Source organism: Desmodus rotundus, chromosome 6 (genome assembly GCF_022682495.2).
Source record: "Desmodus rotundus isolate HL8 chromosome 6, HLdesRot8A.1, whole genome shotgun sequence".
NCBI classification, from domain to species: Eukaryota; Metazoa; Chordata; class Mammalia; order Chiroptera; family Phyllostomidae; genus Desmodus; species Desmodus rotundus.
Genome location: NC_071392.1, coordinates 53,062,205 through 53,082,821, shown reverse-complemented (window position 1 = coordinate 53,082,821; position 20,617 = coordinate 53,062,205). Strand labels below are relative to the sequence as shown.

General features: G+C 38.1%; 1 protein-coding gene across 15 annotated transcripts in view; it reads right to left on the bottom strand.

The window, feature by feature from the left end:
* Positions 1 to 20,617, bottom strand: part of SUGCT (succinyl-CoA:glutarate-CoA transferase) — a 1,028,943-nt gene that overhangs the window by 966,795 nt on the left and 41,531 nt on the right. For all 15 annotated transcript variants that reach the window (XR_006655097.3, XR_011651317.1, XM_045193162.2 and 12 more), the window contains exon 6: positions 8,399 to 8,519. Coding sequence is in view for 13 of the 15 variants with exons in the window: in XM_045193162.2 (XP_045049097.1) it covers positions 8,399 to 8,519 (121 nt within the window). In the remaining 2 variants the exon portion in view is untranslated. The remainder of the gene's footprint in view (positions 1 to 8,398; positions 8,520 to 20,617) is intronic.

Sequence of the window (20,617 nt, the reverse complement as noted above, 5' to 3'; positions counted from 1 at the left end):
TTAGCAGATAAAGAACAAACATTTTAGAAATTCATATGGAACCATAAACAACCCCGAATAGCTGCAGCAATTTTGAGAAAGAAGAACAAAGTAGGAGAGAAGACAATACCACATATCAAAGTGTATTACAAGGCCACTGTAATCAAAACAGCCTGGTAGTGGCATAAAAACAGGCACATAGACCAACAGAAGAGAACAGAGAGCTCAGATATAAACCCAAGTCTTTCTGGTCAATTAATATTTGAGAAAGAGGAGAACCAAGATGGCGGCGTAGGTGGACACACTGCGCCTCCTCGCACAACCAAAACTGACGGAAAATCGAACAGCAAGGAAGTCCGACACCAAGGAAAAAAAAATAAACATTCATCCAGATCGGTAGGAGGGGCAGAGACGGGCAGCTGGGGCGGAGAGGACTCCAGTTGCTGTGGCGGGACCGAGACTGGCAGAGTGTGGGACGAAAGGGACTGGCAGTCTGACCACTAGCAGACCCTGCGGCCCCACACTTGCGCACAGATAAACCGGGAAGAACGGAGGGGAACTAAGCAGTCCGCTAACCCAGGGCTCCGGCGCAGGGAAATAAAGCCTCAAACCTCTGATTGAAAACGCCTTTGGGTTTTCGGGCGGCAGCAGGAGAGACTCCCAGCCTCACAGGAGAGGTCGTTGGAGAGACCCACAGGGGCCTAGAGTGTGCACAAGCCCACCTACTAGGGAACCAGCACCACAGAGGCCCATTTGATTGTGGGAAGCAGAGGGAGTGGCTGAAACCAGGTGGAGAGTGGAGCAGGCACCATTGCTCCCTCTCGGCCCCTCCCCCAAATACAGCGTCACAGTGCAGCATCACAGGGCAGCAACCAGCATTACCCCGCCCCGGTGAACACCAAAAGCTCCACCCCTTAAAGTAACAGATGGGCCAAGACAAAAAAAAAAAAAAAGGCCCAAATGACAGAACACTTCAAAGCTCCAGTAAAAATACAACTAAGCGAAGAAGAGATAGCCAACCTATCGAATGCACAGTTCAAAACTCTGGTTATTAAGACGCTCACAGAATTGGTTGAATTTGTTCGAAAACTAGATGAAAAAATGAAGCCTGTGCCAAGAGAAACAAAGGAAAATGTACAGGGAACCAATAGTGATGCGAAGGAAACTGGGACTCAAATCAACGGTGTGGACCAGAAGGAAGAAAGAAACATCCAACCAGAAAAGAATGAAGAAACAAGAATTCGGAAAAATGAGGAGAGTCTTAGGAACCTCCAGGACATCTTGAAACGTTCCAACATCCAAATTATAGGGGTGCCAGAAAGAGAAGAGGAAGAACAAAAAATTGAAAACTTATTTGAACAAATAATGAAGGAGAACCTACCCAGTCTGGCAGAGGAAATAGACTTCCAGGAAGTCCAGGAAGCTCAGAGAGTCCCAAAGAAGCTGGACCCAAGGAGGAACATACCAAGGCACAGCATAATTACATTACTTAAGATTAAAAATAAGGAGAGAATCTTAGAAGCATCAAGAGAAAAGGAGACAGTTACCTACAAAGGACTTCCCATAAGACTGTCAGCTGATATCTCAAAAGAGACCTTATAGGCAAGAAGGGGCTGGCAAGAAGTATTCTAAGTCATGAAAGGCAAGGGCCTACATCCAAGATTACTGTATCCAGCAAAGCTATCATTTAGAATGGAAGGGAAGATAAAGTGCTTCTCAGATAAGGTCAAGTTAAAGGAGTTCATCATCACCAAGCCATTATTATATGAAATGTTAAAGGGACTTATCTAAGAAAAAGAAGATAAAAAATATGAACAGTAAAAATGGCAGCAAACTCACAGTTATTAACAACCACACCTAAAACCAAAACAAAAGAAAACTAAACAAACAACTAGAACTGAAACAGAACCACAGAAATGGAGATCACATGGAGGGTTATCAATAGGGGATTGGGAGGCAGAGAGGGGGGGAAAGGTACAGAGAATAAGTAGCATAGATGATAAGTGGAAAATAGACAGGGGGAGGGTAAAAATAGTGTAGGAAATGTAGAAGACAAAGAACTTATAAATATGACCCATGGACATGAACTATAGGGAGGGAACGTGGGAGGGAGGGGTAGGCAGGATGGAGTTGAGTGAAGGGGTGGAAATGGGACAACTCTAATAGCATAATCAATAAATATATCCAAAAAAAGAATAAAGTGAAAAAATAGAAATTACTATGAAGAACTGCATGTCAAAAAATTTGAAAACCTAGATGAAATGGACAAATTTCTAGAAAAATATAATCTTCCAAAACCCAATGAAGAAGAAGTACAAAGCCAGAACAGACCAAAAACACCTGATGAAATTGAAACAGTAATCAAAAAGCTTCCAACACACAAAAACCCTGGACCAGATGGTTTCACAGGAGAATTCAACAGAGCACTTAAGGGCGAGCTAACCCCCATCTTCCACAGATTATTTCAAAAACTTCAAGAAGATGGAAGGCTCCGAAACTCGTTTTACGAAACCAACATCATCCTAATCCCCAAACCAGATAAAGACATAACAAAGAAAGAAAACTTCAGGCCAATATCGCTGATCGACATAGATGCTAAAATCCTCAACAAAATATTGGCAAAACGCATCCAGCAATACGTTAAAAAGATCATACGCCATGATCAAGTGGGATTCAGCACAGGGATGCAAGCATAGTGAAATATTCATAAATCAATAAACATAATACACCACATAAACAAAAGCAAAGACAATAACCACTTGATCATATCAATAGATGCAGAAAAAGATAAGGTACAGCACCCATTTATGATAAAAACCCTCAACAAAGTAGGAATAGAGGGAGCATTCCTGAACATAATAAAGGCCATATATGAGAGACCTAAAGCCAACATCATACTCAATGGACAAAAATTTAGAGCTTTCCCACTAAGATCAGGAGCAAGACAAGAATGCCCTCTCTCACCACTCATATCCAACATAGTATTGGAAATCCTAGCCACAGCAATCAGGCAAGAAAAAGAAATAAAAGGCATCCAAATAGGAAAGCAGGAAATGAAACTGTCACTGTTTGCAGATGACATGATAGTGTACATGGAAAATCCTATACACTCCACCAAAAAACTACTCGGACCTAGTAAATTAATTTGGCAAAACACCCAGATACAAAGTCAATACTCAGAAATCAAAGGCATTCTTGTATACCAACAATGAAACATCAGGAACAGAAATCAGGAAAAAAATCCCATTTGATATAGCAAAAAGAAAAATAAAGTACCTAGGAATAAACCTAAGCAAGGAGGTAAAAGACCTGTACTCAGAAAACTACACAACACTGAAGAAAGAAATTAAGGAAGACACAAACAAATGGAAGCATGTACCATGCTCATGGATTGGAAGAAGTCACATCATCAAAATGGCCATACTACCCAAAGAGATTTATAGATTCAATGCAATCCCTATTAAATTACCCATGACATATTTCACACATGTAGAACAAACATTTCAGAAATTCATATGGAACCATAAACAACCCTGAATAGCTGCAGCAATTTTGAGAAAGAAGAACAAAGCAGGAGGGATCACAATACCTGATATCAAACTGTATTACAAGGCCACTGTAATCAAAACAGCCTGGTACTGGCATAAAAACAGGCATATAGACCAATGGAACAGAACAGAGAGCCCAGAAATAAACTCAAGTCTTTATGGTCAATTAATATTTGACAAAGGAGGCAGGAGCATAAAATGGAGCAAAAATAGCCTCTTCAACAAATAGTGTTGGGAGATCTGGACAGCTACATGCAAAAAAATGAAACTCGATCATCAACTTACAGCATACACAAAAATAAATTCAAGGTGGATAAAAGACTGAAATATAAGTCGTAACACCATAAGAGTCCTAGAGGAAAACATTGGCAGGAAAATCTCAGACTTTCCACACTGGAACATCCTCACAGACACGTCCCCCAAAGCAAGGGACATAAAGGAAAGAATAAACAAATGGGACCTCATCAAAATAAAAATCTTCTGCATGGCTAAAGAAAACAGCATTAAAATAAAAAGAGAAACAACACTATGGCAAAACATATTGCCAATGATACCTCAGACAAGGGCCTGATCTCCAAAATATATAAAGAACTCACATGACTCCACACCAGTAAGACAAACAACCCAATTAAAAAATAGGCAAAGGACTTGAACAGACACTTCTGCAAGGAAGACATACAGAGGGCCCAGAGACATATGAAAAGATTCTCAGCATCACTAGCCATCAGAGAGATGCAAATTAAAATCACAACGAGGTACCATCTCACACAGGTCAGAGTGGCCAACATAAACTATTCAACAAACAAATGTTAGAGGGGATGTGGAGAAAAGGGAACCCTAGTACATTGTTCGTGGGAATGCAGACTGATGAGGCCACTGTGGAAAACAGTATGGAATGTCCTCAAAACTAAAAATGGAACTGCCTTTTGACCTAGCAATTCTGCTTCTGGGATTATACCCTAAGACCCCTGAAACACCAATCCAAAACAACCTATCCACCCCAATGTTCATAGCAGCACAATTTACAATAGCCAAGTACTGGAAGCAACCTAAGTGCCCATCAGCAAATGAGTGGATCCAAAAATTATGGTACATTTACACAATGGAATTCTACACAGCAGAGAGAAAGAAGGAGCTTCTACCCTTTGCAACAGCATGGATGGAACTGGAGAGCATTATGGTAAGTGAAATAAGCCAGGTGGTGAGGGACAAATACCATATGATCTCACCTTTAACTAGAACATAATCAACAAAAGAAAAAAGCAAACAAAATATAACCAGAGACTTTGAAATTAAGAATAATGTAATAATAGCCATGGGGGACTGCAAGGGGATTGTAGGGAGAGGAGTTTACAGGAGCTACTATAAAGGACACATGGACAAAACCAAGGGGGAGGGATAGGCGGGGAAGGGAGTGGGTTTGGCTGGGGTGGGTTGGAGGGATGGGGAGAAAATGCAGACAACTGTAATTGAATAACAATAAAAATTAAAAATTAAAAATAAATTCCCCTTATAAAACCATAAGGGTACTTATAATTATTGATATATTCCCTGCTTGTTCATGTTGGAATTAAAGGTGGCAGAGTGTGTGTGTCTGAGGTCTAGCTTGAGGCTTAGCTTATATTTTATTCCAAACCCCATTTTGTTTTTGACCACAAATCCCTTTTCCTAAAAGGTGCTTTGAGTTAGACTGAGAGTGTGGATGAAGGGCCTCTGCATACTCTCAGATGTCCATTAGACTCCCCATTGCTGCAGTTTTTCTGGTCCATCTTTTCTAAATTGCTCAGTTAGGACAAGAAGGAGAGAGTGGACTCCTCCACTAGGAACTCAGGACTGACAGTGCTTAGTTTTAAGGAGACCAAGGATTATAGAAACCCAAAGGAATAACAAAATATGACTTCCACATTTCCTCCCCAAAGGTTTTTTTTTTTTCTTTTCTTTTACATTTTTCCTCTCTTACCAGAGCTACCAGGTAGCAGATTGATGTAAACATTGGCTGCTTTCAGTTCACCTGGTTGCCTGATGGCAAACTTGTTAATGGGCAGAGAAAAGGTTCCAAAGTGTGAGGAAGGTCTTTGGCTTCTCTTCCTCCTTCAGACTAATAAACCTCCTCACTAAGAAGCTATGTCTGTGATAGCAGGTGTGCTAATTAAAATGACAACAAAATAACTTGGGCTGATTGGGTCAGATAGCCAATTATCTGATCATTTTCAGTGAGTATAGATGTGAACACCCTGCTGGAGGCATGATCCAGGAACAATGCTTCAAATAAAGGAAAGGGGAGTTTCACTATTCACATATACAAAGTTCCTCATTCCCTTTTCTTTAAAAAAATTTTATTGTTCAAGTACAGTTGTCTACATGCCCTCCCGCTCAGTCCTCCCCCACCCCAGCCATCACCACCTCCCTCCCCTGATTCCACCCCCTCCTTGGTTATATCCATGTGTCCTATTATAGCTGTTCCTGAAATCCTTTCCCTCCTTTCCATCCCCATCAACCCCTCCCACCTCCCCTCTGGTTACTGTCATATTGTTCTTAATTTCAATGTCTCTGGCTATATTTTGCTTGCTTATTTGTTTTGTTGATTAGGTTCCAATTAAAGGTGATATCATATGGTATTTGTCTTTCACTGCCTGGCTTATTTTACTTAGCATAATGCTCTACAGTTCTTTAAATACTATAGCAGTGTAGTTCTGCTACCTCTCTTCATGCCTAACTTTGCTGTCATGCAAAAAAGAAGAAAATAAAAGTTGGGACCTTGAAACCCTCTCCAGTGTTGAGAATTTGGAGCCAGTGTTTCCAATTATTAGGATAATCCAATGATTGAGAGCAGGAATCATGTGTTCTTACTGATCTTCTCATCACAGGGCTTCTGTGGATGCTTTCACCTTTTCGTCTCCACAGGACCCAGTGTTTTGTACACAAGCTTAAAAATAAATTAAATTTGAAGGTGAACTAGTGGTAAAATGATAATTTTGAGCACATTCCTAGAGCATTTTTTTATTTCTGGTATAGAAGAGATGTTGAATGTTATGTGAAATTTCGTAAGAAGTTTCACAACATGTTTTAGTACATATACATATACATATACATAAATAGTTAAAAATAAAAGAGAAGTTTTAAAAATAGAACTTTTTTAAACCACAGGTAACCATGATGTGAATGTTAATGTGTCTATCTTTCATTATATTAATAGTGACCTTCCTCTGAAATAGCCACTGCCTTGATGAAATGTAAGCCCATGGCGTCTGTTTGAGGTAATGATCCAATTCTAAATGGCAGCAGTCTACTGCAGACTAAAACCAAAACAAAAGAAAACTAAGCAAACAACTAGAACAGAAACAGAACCACAGAAATGGAGATCACATGGAGGGTTATCAATACCGGATTGGGACGGGGAGAGAGGGGGGAAAGGTACAGAGAATAAATAGCATAAATGATAGGTGGAAAATAGACAGGGGGAGGGTAAGAATAGTGTAGGAAATGTAGAAGCCAAAGAACTTATAAATATGACCCATGGACATGAACTATAGGGGGGGGGAATGTGGGAGGGAGAGGGTGGGCAGGATGGAGTTGAGTGAAGGGGCGGAAAAGGGACAACTATAATAGCATAATCAATAAATATATCAAAAAAAAGAGCAAAGTAGGAGGGATTGCAATACCTGATATCAAACCATATTACAAGGCCACTGTAATCAAAACAGTCTAGTACTGCCATGAGAACAGCCACATAGACCAATGGAACAGAATAGAAAGCCCCTCAATAAACCCATGTCTCTATGGTCAGTTAATATTTGACAAAGGGGTAGGAATATAAAATGGAGTAAAAATTGTCTCTTCAATAAATGCTGTTACAAGATCTGGACAGGTAAATGCAAATAAATGAAACAAGACAGCCAATTTACACCATATACCAGAATAAATTCCAAATGGATAAAACCCTAGTGCACTGTTGGAGGGAATGCAGACTGGTACAGCCACTCTGGAAAACCATATGGAATTTCCTCAGAAAACTGAAAATGGAACTGCCTTTTGACCCAGCAATTCCACTGCTGATATTTTATCATAAGAACACTGAAACACCAAACCAGAAGAACCTATGTACCCCTATGTTCATAGCAGCACAATTTACAATAGCCAAGTGCTGGAAGCAACCTAAGTGCCCATCAGTAAAGGAATGGATCAAAAAACTATGGTACATTTACACAACGGGATGCTACTCAGCAGAAACAAAGAAGCATGGATGGATTTGGAAAGCATTGTGCTAAGTGAAATAAACCAGGCAGTGAGGGACAAATACCATATGATCTCACCTTTAACTGGAACCTAATCAACAAAACAAACAAGCAAGCAAAATATAACCAGAGACATTGAAATTAAGAACAAACTGACAGTAACCACAGGGGAGGTGGAAGGGAGTAATAGGGGAAAAGGGGGAAGGGTTTTCAGGAACTACTATAAAGGACACATGGACAAAGTCAAAGGGGGTAGGATCAAGAGGGGGAAGTGGGGATGGCTGCGGTGGGAGGGGGGGAATGGTGGGGAGAAAATGGAGACAACTGTACTTGAACAACAATTTTAAAAATGAGAAAAAAAAAGAAAAGAAAATGACTGATAAATAACAAATAGAAAAATTAGCAAAAATTATACAGACAATTTACAGAAATATAAATTCCCAGTAACACATGAAAAATGTTTATTCAGGTTAATGTTGCTTAAAGGTTAATTTTCAGCAACCTAAAATGTCTGGGAGGTGAAAAAGAGCAAAATTGCTTCAAGAAAACCAGCACTAGTAAAAGGATTCTTATATAAACAAAAAAACACAGATATTTGAAAATCTATTCAGTGACGAAGGTCTGGTACTGAAATACCTGTGATGGAACAATAGATGATGTGAGGAGCAATCTTGTCTATATCTTCATATCCAAGGCCCATTGCAGACAGTTTGCCAGGGACATAGTTTTCCACGAATACATCACAAACAGCTGCAAGCTGAAGGAAGAGTTGAATATGAATAAGACTTCTTTAAAAACTGCTGAACATTCAATAAATCCCCACATTGTAAAATTTTAATTTCAGTAAATAAAATTGATCCTCATCTTGTAATAGTACTGAAAATCACAGAAAAAGTAGAATTACAAAGTAGAGTTACATCAACATAAGAATCTGATCAACTGCTGGAGGTATTATTGCCAAGAAAATAATGGCTACTAAAATTTTCAGTAGATAGCATGATATTAAATGGATTCTGCTTATGTTACATGTAAAAAATACCTAGGCTACATGGTCCAAATATATCTTCAGAAGTTTAGATAGAAAAATTAGAGATGAGACCCAAGGTGGCTGAGGAGTAAGTGGAGCTACACTATCTCCTCCCAGGACCAAACTGTAATTACAACCAAATTATAGAACACTAGTGCTGAATAACCAACTGAGCACTATCTGGAGAGAATCCTTATGACCACAGACAGACTTAAAAAGCCACAACACCAAAATGTGACTAGTAGGGAGTGCAGAGAAGGCACAAGAGGGCTGGCTGGGCTCCCATGGATGGCAGCCATAGTCCTGAGGGATATTCCAACAACCAGGGGATTCCCCCTGAAAAGTGTGTGGTGTAAACCTCCAGCTGGGTTCCCCAGCCTACAGCACCAGAACTGGGGAAGGAATCAAAATAATTTATGGCTGTGAAAAGCAGCAGGGTCTCTGTCCATGAGAAAGAAACAGCTGAAGATGCACAGAGCCTCTTAAAGGGCCAACATACAAAATTCCATTTGTAGGCACTCACCCTGGGCTCCAGCAGAGTGAGGGCAAAGTGTAGTAAAGACACGTGAGGAGAGTCTGGGGCTGGTGGCTTTGGGGAGAGAACTGAAGGAACAGCCACTAAGATCCCTGTGCTGAGTCATTCCCCATACTGCAGGAGCCATTTTTCTCAGACAAAGCACTCCCCACCAAGGGGCATCTGCGTGAGAAGAGCAATAGCCCCACCCACAGAAATTACTCTGCCCCACCCTGTGGTACTTAAGCCCTGCTGAAGAAGTACATCTGAAGACTTTCACTCTTTAAGTCTAACAGAAAGACTACAGGCAGAGGAAGATCTCTGGAAAATCTGAGACTTTAGCTAACCCTCCCCTGGGCCCAGTGTTAATTAAAGCTGGCCTTGGTGTGCAGTCTAGTTCTTTCTGCCCACAAACAGGCACAGTAGAAAGAGCCACATGCTTTAGATCACTGAAAGCTCAAAGTGGTTGCCCAGGGCCAGTCACAGGCAGTGTTTGACATATGTTTGAATCACAGTTTTTGCAGAACTACCTAATAAATAGAAACAAACACAAAAGGGCAACTACAATGTGAAGACAAAGAAAGAGCCCCAAATGGAAAAACCAGAGAATTCTAAATAAGAACAACTAGATAAAAAGTAGGCAAGCAATTTTCAGATAGAGTTCAGAGGAATGATTAGATTATTAGGATACTCAACAGCATGAAAAAAGACATAGAAACCATAAAAGAAGGACCAGTCAAAAATAAATAATGCAAGATTTGAAATAAATGATGAAATGGAAAGAATACACACTGGGTCAAATGAAGCAGAAGATTAGATCAGTGGTTTGGAAGACAAGGTAAACACACACACACACACAAACACAACACCAAAAAGAAAAAAGAATTTTAAAAAAATTTGTAGAACTTATGAAACCTTTCGGACAACATGAAGAATAACAACATCCATGTGATGGGAAAACCAGAAGGAGAAGGGAGTGAGCAAGGGATTGAGAACCTATTTGAGGAAATAATAACTGAAAACTTCCCTAATCTGGTGAAGGAAAAGGATATGTAAATTAAGGAAACTCAGGGAGTTCCAAGCAAGTTGGACCCAAAGAGGCCTACGACAAGACACATCATAATAAAAATGGCAAGGCTTAAAAACAAGGAGAGAATATTAAAAATCTCAAGAGAAAAGCAGGTAGTTACATAAAAGAGAGCAGCAATCAGACTGTCATCTAACTACTCAAGAGAAACATTTCAGACCAGAAGGGAGTGGCATGAAATATTCAAAGTGATGAAAAACAAGGACATACAGCCAAGGCTACTATATCCAGTAAGGCAATCATTTAAAACAGAAGGAGAAATAAGGAGGTTCCCAAACAAGAAAAAGCTAAAGGAGTTTGTTAACACCAAACCAGTACTGCAGCAATTGTTAAAGGGCTTGCTTTAAGGAAAAAAAAAAAAGAGAGAGAGAGAGAAAGAAAAAAATAGAGGAAAACAGTCTAACAATAAAATGGCACTAAATGTGTATCTATCAGTAATCATCTTAAATGTAAATGGCTTAAATGCCTCAACCAAAAGACACAAGGTAGCTGAATGGATAAGAACACAAGACCCATATACATACTGCCTCAAAGAGACCAACCCCAGATCAAAAGATACACACAGAGTAAAAGTAAAGAAATGGAAAAGATATTCCATGAAAATTGAAGGGAAAAAAGCTGGGGTAGCAATACTTGTATCCAAAAAAATAGACACAAAGACATGAAAGCCAAATAACATGTTATTAAACAATGAATGGGTCAACAACAAGATAAGAAATAAATCAAAAGATACCATGAAACAAATGAAAATGAGAACACGACAATCCAAAATCTGTGGGACACTGGGAGAGCAATCCAAAAAGGGAAATTCATAGCACCACTGACCTATATCAAAAAAAAAGAAAAAAAAGAGAGAGAAAAAATAAAAGGCACAAATAATCTAACTTTACACTTACAGGAACTTGAAACAGAACAACAAACACCTAAAGGGAGTAGAAAAAGGGGAATAATAAAAATCAGTGCAGAAATAAACAAAATAGTCTAAAAACTGATACAAAATCTCAATGAATCCAAGAGCTACTTTTTTGAAAAGATAAATAAGATTGACAAATCTTTAACCAGACTCATTAAAAAAAATAAGGGAGAAGACCCAAATAAATAAAATCAGAAATGAAAGAGAAGTAACAATTGACCAAGGGAATTCAAAGGATTGTAAGAAAATTTTATGAACAACTATATTTCAATAAACTGGACAACATGGATGAAATGGATAAATTCCTAGAAACATACAATCTTTCAACACTAAATCAGGAAGAATCAGACAGATTACACCTAGTGAATTGAAGCAGTAATCTGAAAACTACCAACAAGCAAAAGCCCTGAACTGGATGGCTTCACAGGAGAGTTTTACCCAACATTCTGAGAACTAACACCTCTCCTTCTCATACTTCTTCAAAAAATTTAAGAGAAGTGATAGCTCCCAAGCTCATTTTACAAGGCCAGCACTTTCCTAATTCCAAAATCAGATAAAGACACTATAAAAAAAGAAAATCATAAGCATATATCCCTCATGAACATAGATACTAAAATTGTCAACAAAATATTAGTAAACCAAATACAGCAATGCATCAAAAAGATCATACACCATGATCAAGTGTGATTTATTATCAGAATGCAAGGTTGGTACATTTGCAAATCAATAAATGTAATTCACCACATAAACAAATGAAGGATAAAAACCACATGATCATATCAGTAGAGGCAGAGAAAGTATTTGAAATCCACCAACCATTTATGATTAAAAACTCTCAGCAAAGTAGGAAAGAGGGAACATACCTAAACATAGTAAAGGCCATATATGACAAATCCACTGCCAGCATCATACTCAATGGCCAAAAACTACAAGTGTTCCCCTTAAGATCAGAAACAGGACTGGGATGTCCGCTTTCACCTCTCTTATTCAACATTATACTGGAAGTACTAGCCACAGCAATCAGACAAAAAGAAGAAATAAAAGGCATCCTAATTGGAAAGGAAGAAGCAAAATTGTCTTTACTTGCATATGACATGATACTATACATAGAGAACTCCAATGATTCCACCAAGAAACTACTGGAACTGATAAGTGAATTCAACAAAGAGCAGGATGCAAAATTAGTATCCAGGAATCAGTTGTACTTTTATATGCCAATAACGAACTAACAGAAAGGGAAATTAAGAAAAAAATTCCATTCGCAATTGCTTCAAAAAGAATAAAATACCTAGGAATAAACCTAACCAAGATGTTAAAGACCTGTACTTAGAAAATTATTAGACACTGAAGAAAGAAATTGAACAGGATACAAATAAGTAGAAACACATACCCTGTTAATGGATGGGAAAAACTAACATCATTAAAATGTCCATACTACCCAAAGCATTCTATAAGTTCGACACAATTCCTATCAAGATTCCAATGATGTACTGAATTTGGCCGTGTATGATACCCTCCCATGTATAATGTGCAGCCACATTTTATGTACATTATACATGGGATTATTACACCCATTATTATACCCATGATATGTAATCATTATACCCATGTATAATGTGCATCCTTATTTTTCCCTCAAAACTTTGGGCAAAAAAGTATGCACTATACATGGCAGAATACAGTATTTCATAGAACTAGAAAAATATTTCAGAAGTTTATATGGAACAACAAAGACCCCACATAGCAACAGTGATCCTGAGAAAGAAGAACAAAGAGGAATCATGCTACCTAATATCAAACTATACTATAAGGCCATAGTAATCAAAACAGCATGGTACTAACATAAAAACAGACACATAGATCAATGGAACAGAATAGAGAGCCCAGAAATAAACCCACATCTGTATCAGCAATTAATATTTAACAGAGGAAGCAGGAGCATACAACGGGCTAAACATAGTTTATTCAATAAATGATGTTGGGAAAATTGGACATATACATGCAGAAAAGTGAAACTAGAACACATTCTTATCCCACATACAAGTATAAATTAAAAATGGATTAAAGACTTAAATGTTAGACCTGTAACCATAAAAATTGTAGAAGAAAACAATGGCAGCAAAATCTTGGACAATGCTCATAGCAATGTTTTATCAGACATATCCCCCCAAACAAGGATAACAAATATATATATATATATATATATATATATATATATATATATATATATATATATAATTTGTTTATACATATATATTTGTTTATATATATAAACAAATGGGGCTACATCAAACTAAAATATTTTTGCACAGCAGGGAAATCGTCAACAAAATAAAAAGACAACCCACAGATTGAGAAAACATATCCATCAATACATCTGATAAGAGGTTAATATCCAAAATTTATAAAGAACTTACAAAATTCACCAAAAAACAACCAACCAACCCAATTAAAAAATGGGCAAAGAACCAAAAGACACTTCTCCAAAGATAACATACGGATGGCCAATAGATGTATGAAAAGGTGCTCAATGTCACTAACATCAGAGAATTGCAGATTAAAACCACAATGAGATTTCACCTCACACCTGTCAAAATGGCCATCATCAATAAATCAACACAAAGCAAGTGCTGGCAAGGATGTGGAGAAAGGGGAACCCTTCTTCCTTGTTGGTGGAAATGCAGGTTGGTGCAGCCCCTGTGGAAAGCAGTATAGAGATACATCAAAAAATTCAAAATGGCTCTGCCTTTAGACCCAGCTATCCCACTTCTGGGAATATATCTGAAAGAACACAAAACACTAATTCGAAAGAACATAAGCACCCCTGTGCTCAATGCAGCATTACTTAACAATCACCAAAATATTGAAGTAGCCCAAGTGTCCATCAATAGACAAGTGGATAAAATAACTATGGGACATTTATACAATGGAATCATATTGGACCATAAACAAGAAGAAAGTTTTACCATTTGTAACAGTATAGACGGACCTAGAGAATATTATGCTAAGTTACATAAGCCAGTCAGAGAAAGACAAATATCATATGATTTCAATTGTATGTGGAATATAATGAACAAACTAAACTAATAAGCAAAACAGAGAGTAGAGTGACAGCTAAGGCTGGCAGGGGATGTTGGGGGTGGAGGCATAGAGCAAAAAGGAAAAAGAACTCACAGACATGTGCAACAGTGTGGTTATTGAGGGGGAGGGAGGTGTAAGGGGGCTAAATGGTAATGGAAAAAAATAAAATAAAATTTTTATTTGAGAATAAAAGAGAAATTACATGTATAGAAAATACATCAAAAACATCTTTTAAACCCTTTACAAAAAAAACTAAATACAATGTCTTCACTACTTCTCCATCCTTATTAATGTGATATTCCTCATTACAACATGAACATATACGTAGTTAATACATTTAAACATGATTCTGAAATTCTCTCATACTTTTCAGATGCTTTCTTTCCAAAGTGTGTTGAATGTATTTAATGAATCATGTTTTTAAAACACTATTAAACTGTAACCCAGTCAATCAATAACTATCTGAAACAAAACATACATTGTGATTTCCAGACCAACTGCTACAGACATTAGAGGACAATTAACCATTACATACCTTTAGTGTAAAATTCTTTTCAAAATTTCAATTGTGACTACATATTTTTTAAAGTCATCACAGAAATTATTCTACATCACCCAGAGAAATTCATTACAGTAATTCTTTTTTTTTAATTGATTTATTTTAGAGAGAGAGGACAGGGAGAGACAGAGAAAGAGAAACATCACTTTGTTGTTGCACTTATTTATGCATTCATTGGTTGATTCTTGTATATGCCCTGACTGAGGATCAAACCTGCAACCTTGGTGTGTCGGGATTATGCACTAACCAACTGAGCTAGCCATCCAGTGCTACAGTAATTCTTGAACAGATCCAAGAACCCGATAACTATTCAATAAATTTTTTTAATTGCCATAGATTTAGATACATTCATATACACACAAAACTAATGTTATAGAAGGAGACTCTAGATCATGGGTGGGCAAACTTTTTCCACAAAAATCAAATTGTAAGTATTTTAGCCACCGCAAGCCACAAACATTCCCTGTCACATGTTCTTCTTTGTTTTTCTTTAACAATCTTTAAAAATGTAAAATCCATTCTTAGTCCATGAGCCATAAAAAAGACAAACCTAATTTGGCACACATAGTTTGCGAACCTCTGCTGTAGATGGAGAAGGTTGAACTAACATACACTTTAGATGGAAACAAAAACATAATTTGAGTGTTTGTCTATTATTGTATCACCAAATTTGGACTATGTACATGGAATTGCTTGACTTAGCCAAATTTGGGGGAGGGGGAGTCTTAGGACACATCTCAAGGAAATAAGCTGTCAACCTCCAGAGCTCCTGCAACAGAGGTACCAGAAGCCCAGGTGACCACCTAAAGGAAAGGAAGACAAATATATTAAGGTACAAAGATTTAAGTATGCACCCCAATTTAAAGCCATACAGGCATCCTTTCCAAATTTCAGGAGAAACATCTGACCTGTTTCTCCTGCAGCAACTCCATTCAGCATGCTCCAAGGAGAATCCCAATAAATATGCACTCATTTATTGTTAATTTTCCACCAAGTATTGTTTGGGGGTTTGCAGGAAGGGCCCATGTTTAGTATTAAATAAAACACAAAACTACAGTTACACATCAATTTATTCCACAAATTTCTCTGAGCCTCTATTTACTACTTACAAGGCATTCCTGCAGGGACCAAAGAAAAGAAATTACATCAAACACATCTAGGCTTCTACACTAATCATCTCTCACTGCACAAATTCTGCATGGTGCATGATATAGTACCTTATGCAAATGGCATCTGATAAATTATTTTTAATTTAAAAACCCCTGTATCATTTCCTCAAGAAGTTGAATATAGAATTGCCATATGACCCAACAATGCCACTCATAGGTATATACCCAAAAAAACTGAAAACAGGGACTAAAACAGATACTTGTTTGTAAATGTTCATAGCTGCATTATTCACAATAGTCAAAAGGTAGCAACAACATTTGTCCAGCAAGGGACAAATGTGTCCATAAAGTAGGATATTGTTCAGCCATAAAAAGAAGTTCTGATACATGCTACATCATGAATGAACCTTGAAAAGATTATGCTGAGTGAAATTACCCAGACAAGAAACTACAAATACTGTAGGATTTCATTTACATGAAATATCCAGAATAAGCAAATTTATAAACAAAAAGTAGATAAGAGATTATCAGGGGCTGGGAGGAGAGGGAATTGCAGAGTTATTACTTAATGTATAGAGTTTCTGTATGGGGTGATGAAATATATTAGAAACAGACAGCAGGGATGGTTGTCATTGAAGGGACTTAATGCCACTGAAATGTAAACTTGAAAATGATTTAAATGGAGATATTATATATATAATATATATATATAATTGTGGTTATATATATATAACCACAATTAAAACAAATTTTTAACTAAGTAAGGTATTGGTATTTTTATACTTCTATGGAATCCTAAATCATATCTCAATCCACATAAAGTATCCAGATGGAGCACAAATTCACTATTTCAATAAAACAAAAATATAAATATAATGAATAACTTATACTAATAGAAAAGTATTCAAAATATTTTAATAAACAAAAAAATCAGATTGAAAATAATTTACATGGTATTATTTCATGTTTTGTAGGAAAAATTGGTCCACAGGTGTTACCAGAAGACAGTTTGTCCAGAGCACTGGGGGAGTCTCCCCCATTGGCCAAGATGGCAGCAGATTCTTGCACTGAGTACATGGAAAGCTAGAAGTATCAGTGGATAGGGTCTGAGAACAAAAAGCTAGCAAGATAATTGTATACAGGAAAAAGCCCTCCCCCACCTTCTGGTACCAGATTGGGGGTGAGACCAGTGGAAGTCAGACACATACACCACAGAAGTCAAATTGGCACGGGGGCAGGTGCTGGACCAAAGAGAACTATCAGTCTAGCCTAAGGAAAGAAGGGATTGGTTGTAGGCAGACCCACCAGAAGTGCACAAAAGTCTGGAAAATTGATTGCTCATTTTGAGAAACCACTTCATCCATCCCACACCCATGGTAATATACTCTCAGGGGAACAAAAAAACACTCTGGCATGTGACTCACTTCCTCATGACCTGCACTTGCATAGTGCACTGGCCTGTTCTCTCAGGCTCTCTTACCTACCTGGTGATGCATTCTCCCATGAGTTCCCACACTCTGTCCCCCAGGTGCACATGACAATGAGGCCCTGGCAACTGCATGGCCTATGGCCATGCAGCCTCCACAGGAAAGCTCCAGGAGGCAGCCTGAAATGGACAGCAGCTGGGAACAAGCTAAGCTACTGGATGGGGACTCAAAGTGCCTTGCAGCCACCTGTAGGCTCCAAAGGACTGTAATTTACATTGGAGCAGGAACTCTGGACATTGGTTTTTGTCTTGGTCTTGATGAGGAGATAGACTTTGAGGCAGGAGTGTGCCATTCTCCCAGATCCCCCAGCACCTGAATAAAACCTCTTTCCTTTTACACCATCGTCTGCCTCACAAGTTTGGCTTTTGTGGCAACAAGCAGCCAAACCTCTGTTTTTTTTCTTCTGTTACTCAAGGGCATGAAGAGATTTGATACAATACAAGTAAACTAAAATACTAATCTTTTTGCCCATGGACAGGTGTTAATTGTGTAACTAGAAAAATAATTTTTTAACTAAAAATGTGCTCAAAGTACCACATTTTTGTGGTACTCAAAAACTTGGAATTTAAGAGCTAAAGATTCCTACTGAAAGATACCCAGTAGTTTTTTTTTATGATACCCAAGAATTCAATATGTATACTTATTGATAAAATATCCCTAAAAAAGTATATAGAGCAGAAATTATCCTTTTCTCCAGTTTATAAATATTTATTTTAAATAAATTAAAACTAGCCACTTACTAGATAGTCTGTGAATTTATCATCTAAAATATTCTCTCTCCCTCTCTTATTTCAGGATATTCCCCCATTTCGAGATCATGTATGTTCCCTATAGCTTTAGCAGAATCATTCATAAAAATTGTAAACAGAACAGTGCTAAAATCAAACCCATCAAAGAAATTCCTCTGAGATACACTGATCTCCACATTATCTTTAAGTATTATACAAACCAAGTGCTCCATCAGAGACCGTATCTGTTTACCAGATTGCTTATTTTGGAAGTGTTTCTATAAACTAGATGTATTATATTAGTAATCATAGCCACCAAGGCCTGAATGCAGAGGTCATTTTACTACTCTTAAGGCCAAAAAAGAAATCAATGCCATAAAAATTTAAAACCAAGGCAAAATAATTTTTCCTCTAGAAGGTAAGATACATAACTTATGAATGATATAACTAGCTAAAAGCCAGCCATAGACATGAATAATACCCCCAGACAACCTAACCTTAATATGAGTCGAAACGTACTTTATTGTTATCAATCAGATAAATCAGACCCACAATTAAACTTAATTTTGAATTGTTACAGTGTGATGGAGGATACTGGCAAGATCCAAGATGAGTGAAAAGGAAGTCTCAGCAATTCATTTATTTTGGTCAGAATTATATGTGTAGGCCTAAAATACTCAAATGTCTTAGTAATAAGAACTATGAATTCCACCTAACACTGCCCCATTAATAAGCCCTACTGAAATTATAAATTATTTGTTCAATCAAATCTGTAACCTTTACTCTTCAAGATAAAATATCAGAATACCCTGAAATACAAGCACAGAAGTGGAACTGTGAACAATGAAGATGAAACTGAGAAACAGAACAGAAAGAGAAGAATTAAGGAAAGAAAACACTCTTAGATTAATAATAACAATAATAATAGTAACTACTGAGACGATAAAAGGAAGGGCCTGAAAATGAAGACAATGGGAGTTGGGTCAAGATGAGAGTAACCAGGGTAGAAAAACAGAGTAGGACTACAATAGTAAAGAAAAATTTAGAAAAATCAAACAGCCCTGGACAGTGTGGTTCAGTGGATTGAGCACTGGCCTGTAAACCAAAGGGTCACCAGTTCATTTCCCAGTCAGGGCACAGGCCTGGGTTGCGGGCCAGTAGGTGGCGCATGAGAGGCAACCACACAGTGATGTTTCTCTCTTTCTCCCTCCCTTCCCCTCTGTCTAAAAATAAATAAATAAATTTTTTTAAAAATAGAAAAATCAAACAAAGTTTCACCTGAAAAAAAAAGAAAAAAAACTAGAAGTGAGCAAGTGTCTGTCCATCTGTGGAGGCATTTGGAGGTGGGCAGTCTGGGTTTTCCTGGCACAGTCACCACCACCACTGACTGGCCTGGTGCTTCTGATTGTGGTCTGGAGGTCAAGTACATTGGTGAAATTTACAAAATTCTCCTTGGAAAGAAGCCCACAGAGCTGCTGCACCCTGCCATCCCATGCAGGACCATGCATCCCTCTGCCAGGAACCGGGGTCCAGGGACTGCAGTTAATTGCCAGACAGGGGGCTCTTACCTCCCCCGCCCCAGGTGCCACTGGAACCACAAGCCAGACAGAGTCTGACTAAGTAGGCTAAGGATCCAGCAAGGAGCAGAGAGCATCAGGGTGGTGAGAAGTGGCCAGGAATGCACTGGCTGTGGAGTCAATGAAGGAAGGACAGCAGCAGGGCCCAAGGCTATGACTCACTGGAAGAAGCAAGGCGAGTGTACTGCCATAGTCTCTTGTTATCATTTTGCTAATGGACTCTTCTGTCCATTCCCCCACCCATCAGGATGATATTGAGACTTGAAAGATGATGATGCATACAGGATACACTCTAGTGATTTGACAGAAAGAGAAAAGCATCAGTGAGAGAAACATTGATAGGTTGCCTCCTATTTGTGCCTCCACTGAGGATCCAAACCACACCTAGAAGCCCTCTCAAGGCAGAAGAAGATCCTTCGTGACTTGGGACATTTACTGACACACACTGGGAACCACACTACACAGGCTGAAAGTAAACAGATGGAAAAAAATTATCCCATGCAAATGTACAAGGAAAAAAAGCAAGGGCAGCAATACTCGTATCAGACAAGGCACACTTCAAAACAAAAGCGATGATGACAAAGAAAGTCACCATATGATATTTAAGAGTGTAGTCCAACAAGAGGATATAACTCTTATAAATGCATATGCACCCAAAGAAGATACACATAAATATAAAAAGAAAATCTTGGAGAACTTTAAGGAAAAGATAGGCAGCAAATGCAGTCATTGATGGGGATGTTAACACTCTACTGTCAACAATGGACAGATCT